The sequence below is a fragment of the Dufourea novaeangliae genome, unplaced genomic scaffold (genome assembly GCF_001272555.1).
Source record: "Dufourea novaeangliae isolate 0120121106 unplaced genomic scaffold, ASM127255v1 scaffold108, whole genome shotgun sequence".
In the NCBI taxonomy this organism is placed as follows: Eukaryota; Metazoa; Arthropoda; class Insecta; order Hymenoptera; family Halictidae; genus Dufourea; species Dufourea novaeangliae.
This window is the reverse complement of record NW_015374014.1, coordinates 1588335-1596359: the sequence shown is the minus strand read 5'-3', so window position 1 is coordinate 1596359 and position 8025 is coordinate 1588335. Positions and strand designations below refer to the sequence as shown.

The window sequence follows — 8025 nt, the reverse complement described above, 5'->3', positions numbered from 1 at the left end:
TTGAAACTTACTATTGTTATATTTTTCCTTGCTTAAATTTAACATTTACAATTAGATTGTAAGGACAATAAAATTCAACATTTACTGTACTCCAAACGTTTATACTACACCCAACTGATTCCTTCTCACTTTAATGTTGCAAAACATATAACACTTTTTGTATTCTTTCAGTACGTATCCTATGTGAACAAACTTGAAGAGGCTGTCACGAATGATATTTCGATTTTGGAGATATTTATTAATGAAAAACGAAAGTGTAATACCACCAGCGAAGAAAAATTATAGTCGTAAGTTACATCAAATACTTAAAATAATTATTATTAGCTAATTTTCTCATTCATCTTCTATTTAATATTGCGCCTCGAAATGTCATATTTTCAACACTTTCCAAATAATTGTGTTAGTATACATTTCACGTTACTAGCATAATCATCATCATATATCTAGGAAGAAAGTAGATATATTTTCAGTAGCCTGTGGCTCTTATGCATTTACAACATATGCGAGTGAGCAAAATACAGTGGGAATATTAATAAAAGTTACATTTACAAATCTGTCGGCAGAGAAACGCCATTTGCATAAATATTTGCACTTTTCTACTTATAGGTAGTGATGGGATTTAGAACGCATCGAATCGCTGCGAAACTGTCTTGAATTCAAGCGACAAATTCGAATCGTTTCGAATTTAATTCGAAGCTTAAAACTCTACAAAATACTAAAGAATGTCCGAAAGTGTCGATTTATCATAAATACATTTATTGTTTTTATTATTTATGTATTTATTTGTTGGGGAGGGGGAATTGTGAGAAAGAAACCGGAAAGAAGAAATTGAAAACGATTCCCATTGACGGAAATACAATTTGTGAAAACATAAGTTTACTGCTTATACATGTTATGTACTACATAACAAAATCGTATTTAAATTTAATATAGGGTGGGATATAGTTGAAGGGAATATACCAAACATCGGTGATTTTATGAAAACGGACATTTAATGGTATTATGAAGAAATTTCAATATGTAGAAATTATGAAGGAAACCATGTTGCCTTATACACGTGAATGTTTGGGAGATAATTTTATCTTCTAATAAGATAGTGACGCGAAACGTACGACTAAAATTGTAAAGCAGTATTTTGCAGAAGAAAATATTACTGTTTTACCATGGCCATCCCAATTACCGGACCTTTATTTGATTGAAAACTTGAGGAACATTTAAATGACCTTTGCATTACAATTGAATCAGAGCGGAACAACATTTCAATAGAACAATGTATAAAGTTAGTCGATTCAATGCCACGAAGATGTGCTGCAATCATTAAAATAACGGCTATTCTATAAAATATTAGCTGTTTAGCAAAATTAGTGTTACTCGTATTAATATAAATATTTTGTTCATACTTAGTCTTACACTAACGACCGCAGAAAATACAGCATCGATAGTTTCATGCTCATCATCTCAAGTACTGTTTATGTTTTGCAAGTCTCAAAGGCCTTTGTAGATAGAGTGTGAGTGTACGTGTAATTGTAGAAACAATTGTGAATTGTTTGTTATTTAAAATCTATAATATAGTGCGATAATCAATCAAAAAGGTAGTCGTCTTAAACTTTCGTCCGCTACTGTATTATTGCGTTACAAGTGCCCCTTGATATCATGCAACTTCATGTTTTCAATAATTTTTCATATGGTCAATAGTTTACGAGTACTTTAGGTGGTCACGTTCGGCGAACCACCTTGTATACCTATGTATACTTAAAAGGTTAAGTAATGCCTATTTCTGATTCCATCCTACACCAGCTAGCTACGACACGTCTTACACATCGCTAGCCACGAAACTCTGACCCCCAGCTGTCCTCCGCATCACTCAGGGTTCTTTATGGTTCGGCCTTTTTCCTACTTTCAAAAAACCGAACTCGTTACGTACGGCCACATCACGAAACGCAGTCGGTCTTTCATCGCTACTCACTGCTGGAAAGGCCATTAACTGTCTCCGTCGTTTCCTTTCACAAGGCCCGGCCCTTTGTTCTTATCTACTTGACTATAACACAGCCGCGAATTTCCAGTCGTAGTCGGCCGTGGCCTAAATCATTAATACCAATCGATCACCCGAGCTCGCTCTCTTACGTCTGTGACCTGTTTGCCGTGGTTCTTAATCGTTCGAGTACTGAACTCCCCGGGCGTCCGAAGCCGGATCATTTCTGACTCACATCAATCGGTTATCAGAAGGAAGGACAGCGAGTAAAAAAGGAAATAAAGTTAGCCGAAGACGTAAGTCAATACTTCTATGGCGTCTTAGCTCGGCACTTTTCATACAATGTCACATGTTGTCAGTTCCCGACAACTCCATCACTGTATGCGTATCGCTCTCGCTATCGCGTGACTCCGGCACAGTCCACGGAGGGTTAAATTATGCAGAAAGTAGAGAGTTTTCCCTTCTGTCAACAACCACGTGCTCGCAACCATGTTGGCCTACTTCTGAACACCGACCGTTTCCAATCTAAGGTGTCCCATCCCCCTTTCATTTTTTCCACCTACACGTCTTTTCTCGCCGATGGATACGGGGCACGATCATTTCCCTTCAATAAATTATATTTCCCATCATGTATTCCGTTTGTAATTTCACGACGAACCTTCTTTGCGATTGCTTTTTTTTCCATACGGAATTGAGTTCCTAACGGATCGGGAAGTCGATTTATTTTCATTCCGCCGATGTACCGAGCATGTTTGTTCTGGGTTTCTTTTCCGTGGGTCTATACTTTTTGTAGATGGAATCCACTCTTTTCAATGTATTAAAGTTTCTTGTGATACGTTTGGGAATGTTTTGCTTGTGGTTTAGTCACGCTTTCGTTTGTTGTTAATACAAATTTGTGGGGTTCTCTTATTATCACAGTGAACGGAAGAATTTCAGATGTAAATTTATGGATTCATGAAATGTTACTGAGGAACTATTGAAAAATTGAGGAAATAATTTTAACTTTCTCACGCCTTGACTCTTAAATTGTTATTTCAACATTATGAGACTGTATATGTTGTATCTTGCTGGTTTGAAATCGAAAATCTGGATATTAAACCGACCTGATTTTAATTCTTTTGTTTATTTCTTCTTGGAAGGAATATTTGAATGTTTTAACCGAAAATGCTGAGATCTGCTTCATATCAGTAAAACTACGGATCCTTGCTGATAAATATTATATATTAACTATGTCTGTTACACCGGTGTAATACTGGGAGTTAAAGAATTAAACCTTAATTTGAAATTCAATTAATTGAATTACATTTTTCTGGACATATTCTATTCTGCATTCAGACTGTATACTCATGTCAAAAGGATCTTTTACGAAAATCATTTACAAATGAATATATAATAGAACATATTAGATATTGTGTTATTTGTAGTTCAAAGATTAGAAAGCTCATTATAACAATGTAATAAAATTGAAGAACTATCTATAACTGAGATTTCTGCATTATATTAATTTGTAAATGACTTTCGCGTACGCGTTTCTCTGTGTGAGCCAAATGATTTAATGGGGAAATTTTTTAATATAATGTATGTAATCATCTTTTCCTTTAATTTAATTTTAATGTAATGTAAATCCTTTCAAATAAAAGTTATATATTTTCGGGGACTTTATGTAGTATAGATTATGTAAAGGTGAAACCGGAAATAGTTTTAAAATGATCGAATTCGCAAAACTTGATATTAATTGAAATTTCCTCGATATTCAAAAGAAAGTTGAATAAAATTTGCGGAAACTGTCACTAAATTGTAACGACATTGTTACGGGGAATTGCGAAAATAATACAGAATATAGATCAATATTTTTCTGGTGGAATAAAATAATGGTAGTAAAAACATTGTTTCCATTTTTCATATCTTATTTAACGAAAGATCAATAATATTTTTATTCTTTTTTTCAACATTTCTATTTTATTTCTTTTAATTGAAGTACTACAGTCTCTTTGATATCTTCCACAATAATGTTTTAACTCACTATAGTAGCAACATTCCACTTAAGAAAGTCAAGTTAACCTTGAAATAATGTTGAAGGATACTTAGAACCTATAAATATTTTATTATTTTATAATAGAAACATAAAGTACCTTAAAAGTATCCGCGAAAGCGGTCTATATTACCGTTCTCATATACTATTAAGTCAGTACATATGAAATGTTAAACTTGATAGTGTCTTTAAAAAAAAAAAATTTCTAAATTCTAAATTCTAAAATTTCTAAATTCTTGGAAGTGAATTATTATTGAATATGAAACTAATATTTGAAAGGCAATCTTAACTATAGTCTACATACTAAATGATATCCTTGTTAACAAGTATACACTACCACAATCTTAAGTCAATTTTATCAAATTTTAGTTTTGGATTTAATTTAAATCTCAAATATAGATACACATAAGAATTATAATGAAATTTAATCCGAATCCTTAATAGTTTTGTAATTTACTCCAAACAATCCCTTAGTAGCTTGACTGACGATACAATCATTACTTCGTTAGAAATACATAGCAACCTTCAACTGAAAAAGCAAATAGTTATCACTGTCACTAATTTTCATTCACAAAAGCACCTCCAAACACACCAGTCTCTGAATCCAACGTATCCTATTATTAAATCACACCTAATCCAATAATCCAATTATTATCCATAATAATAGGACATTATACACATCCTATTCTTAAATCACACCCAACATCATGTTCAAAACCAAATCAGCAAATATCAATTCACTATCACCGATAGAACACGCACCTTAAAGCAGCACAGATCCGACCGTGAAATCGTTTATCACGCGGTCAAATTACCCTGACCTTTTCACCCACCGAAAACACTGATCACGATCGTCTCTCTTCCTGTATACCAGGTTCAACTACCGCCGCTCGCAGTAAGTCATCGTTCACGGCCATTCTATGTTTCGGCCAGTCGATCGACCCCTGAGTTTCAGGCAGCGTGCCAACGAGTTGGGGGGGGGGGGTAGGGTGTAGGGGTGGCTAATGCGGAATTTCTCCCTAGCGGAGGTCGTTGCCAAATGGGTCAACCGTGGAGAGAAGGGTACCAACCGGGCAACGCAAGCAAACGATATTCACGCCACTCGGGGAGCCATAAAAGTCTGAACCGCGGCCTAGCACCGCCGATCTATACTGGCCCTCTAAACGAATTATCGTGGCTTTAATGCCGGGCACCCTTGAAAAAGCACGACGGTCACGGAATCGATCTTCCTCGGTGTCCCCCTATCTTATCGACCCTCCGACATTCTGACTCTGTCACACTCCAGCACCTTCCTCTTCTCTGCTTCCTTGTAGTCTCGCTTACGAACTTGGGTTCCAGAGTTAGAAAACACGGACATACGTGAACCTTATGGTTCTGGTCGCACGAGCATCTGACGTAACGGACGTAGCGATCGATGTTGTTTTTCGATGGACGATATTTTTTCAGTCACACGAATGTTGGTTTTTTGGTAATCATAACTCTCAGAAAAGCCGTCTAATAGACAGTGGGCATTCGTGTCTTTACATATGTGCTGTGTGGCTAGATCAGTAATGTCCCATAAGGTGTTATAACGTCCCTAGTAATACTCGACGCACGTTGCGGCACTTGTCGACCGTTACTAATGTTATGAGAATGTCAACTTTAACGGATGTAGCTCGTGTGACTTTTTACATGCATTATAATGTTATGCTATGACGGATGTTATCGCTGTTCGTCGTAACGTCGCAGAGTGGGGTATTTGACCCGAAAAGCTGGCCAAAACTATTTTAAAATTTACTCAATCTTCAAAATCTCATAACTTTGTTACTATTCATCCAGAGTCGATGAAGCAAAAACCATTTTAAAGTTTGAACTTTTTCGTTTTTGGTTCTGTAAATAAATTTTATCACAATGGTTGTGTAGAGGGTAAAATTCACCCTTCAATAGAAGTGTGACAAACTGTACTTTTCCTTGATTTTCGCCAAGTGCTACGGAGTGCAAACAATATTTTTTTGCAATTTTGATACATACCACCGGAAAGTATGATCGTTTGTCTTTAAAATAAACTAAACCTCATCGAAGAACTATGTTGTTCAACAAAGATACAGCCCTTTAAAGGAAACCTATATTTTTCAAATGTTTTGTGTACGGTAAGATATGTATACATATACATATGGTACGATATATACATATAATAGAAGGTCATTAACGAACCCTAGTCCTAATAAAGTTAATAACATACTAAAAACTTCAATCGTCAGGAATTGACAGACGAAATTTACTTAATAGACACACAGGTCGATTGTATCTACAATCATAAACACTCTGATAAATAATATATACTTTAAGAATATTTTTTATTTGCAATATATAATAGAATTAATTTTCGTCAGAAAATGCTGTGCAAGATTCTTCATCAGACAGTATTTCTTGCTTATGATATATCTGACCTTCATATTTGTTGGACAATAAAAATTAATTTGGGTTATGGAGGGTTAAAATAGAAAATTTAGACATACTTTGTCAGAATGTCCCAGAAAGTATAGTGGATTTGACGAGTATAGCGTGTTAAGGTGTAACACATTCACGCGTGCATTTTATTCGCGTAAGGTGGACCTAATTGCTCACTTAGACCTCCAATATGAATATCAGAACTCTTCTAAACTGTACCACGATAACTGCCTTGACTGATGTCTTTGAACTACCTATAATTATCTATGAACTGTACTGATTGTGATGCTACACCTGTTTCTAAACTCAACTGACTCTGCTGCAAAATTCTTTATGTCAACACACTGATACATCCCCTTTCCATTTCGCCCTAAGCGCTCCTTCCCTAGACGGGGGTATAGCACATTGGCTATCCCCAGGCTCCGATGTCCAATCTGCTAAATGTCACTGCATGGCCTAGGAAATTCATTGATTATTTATGGTAGTGTCTCTGCATCTCCTCTGGAGTCGCCTGTAACCTGAAGCCGCAGGAGACCGCCCCGTTGCCATAAATTTAGCATTTCCTCTAAAGGTAAAAACATAGCGAGCAGGTCTAGGTCGCGGTACAGCTGACTATTTAGCTAACTGACGAAACAAAATTATTTGAGGCTAGCTAAATCCGCTAGTCCAGTGAGCCACGAGCTGATTAGTCAGCTATCTCCCTGTGTGGTGTTGCATTTGCTTCACCTGCTTCGCTCACTATATTTTTACCATAACACAATATAATTGCCACCCTCAAACATTCGAATCAGGAAGCATTCTTATCTTCGCAGATGTTATTTCTCTGGTCGAGGGAGCCAGCTCCAAGTCCAAAGGCGGGTCCCTGGTTCGCGTGGTTCGCCACAGCGTTGGTTCTCTGGCGTTGTAGACGAAGCGTCACCAAAGCGATTCTGGCGGTCTCCCCGTTAAGGCTGCTGAAGAAGCGCAACATACTACCGCTGACCAACTCGAAGGGATCATCGACGGTGACGTTGTCGAAGCAGCACCAGCAACGACTGAGACTGGAGAATCCTATTCTCCAACGCAAGCACAAACACGGGATCAGGAGGGTGAAGCGATTCTGCACCGGTGACGGGCCCCATGTTACCAGCTCGACGTCCGTCATCCAGACACCCCAGGTTCACTACAGAGTGACGAGAAGCGGAAAAGTTTACGGGCAATATTCACACAAGGCCGCCACGCTGGTGAACAGCATCTAGGAAAGCCACTGAACGTGACGAGCCCGTTTATTGAAATTGTTCAACGTCCATAGCTACCCTTGCATTTTTCGTAAGCGTAAACGGCGTCGCAATCGCCGCGGCCTCCGTGTATTCCCAAGTTTAGGCAAAAATCAGACACTCATGTACAAACCTCACCCTGGATGTGTCACTATAAAGTTGTCCGTTTCACCAAAAGATATGTTGTTTCTGTTCAATGACGCTGTGAATCTTATGTTACTCTGATGTTTATTGATACTTTCGTAAATTGTTTCGTGTAGAGAAATTATTAATTTATCGATTTAAAATTTGAGACACAACGTGTGTTTAACAATATCATTGTAGAAAGAAATTCT

The 8025-nt window shown here is 37.1% G+C and overlaps 1 protein-coding gene across 1 annotated transcript; it reads left to right on the top strand.

Moving 5' to 3' along the window:
* The first annotated feature begins 7246 nt into the window (after positions 1-7246).
* On the top strand, positions 7247-7672 carry LOC107188717. The gene has a single exon (XM_015577058.1). The coding sequence runs from the start codon at positions 7247-7249 to the stop codon at positions 7670-7672; it is 426 nt and encodes a 141-aa protein (XP_015432544.1).
* Positions 7673-8025: the final 353 nt, after the last annotated feature.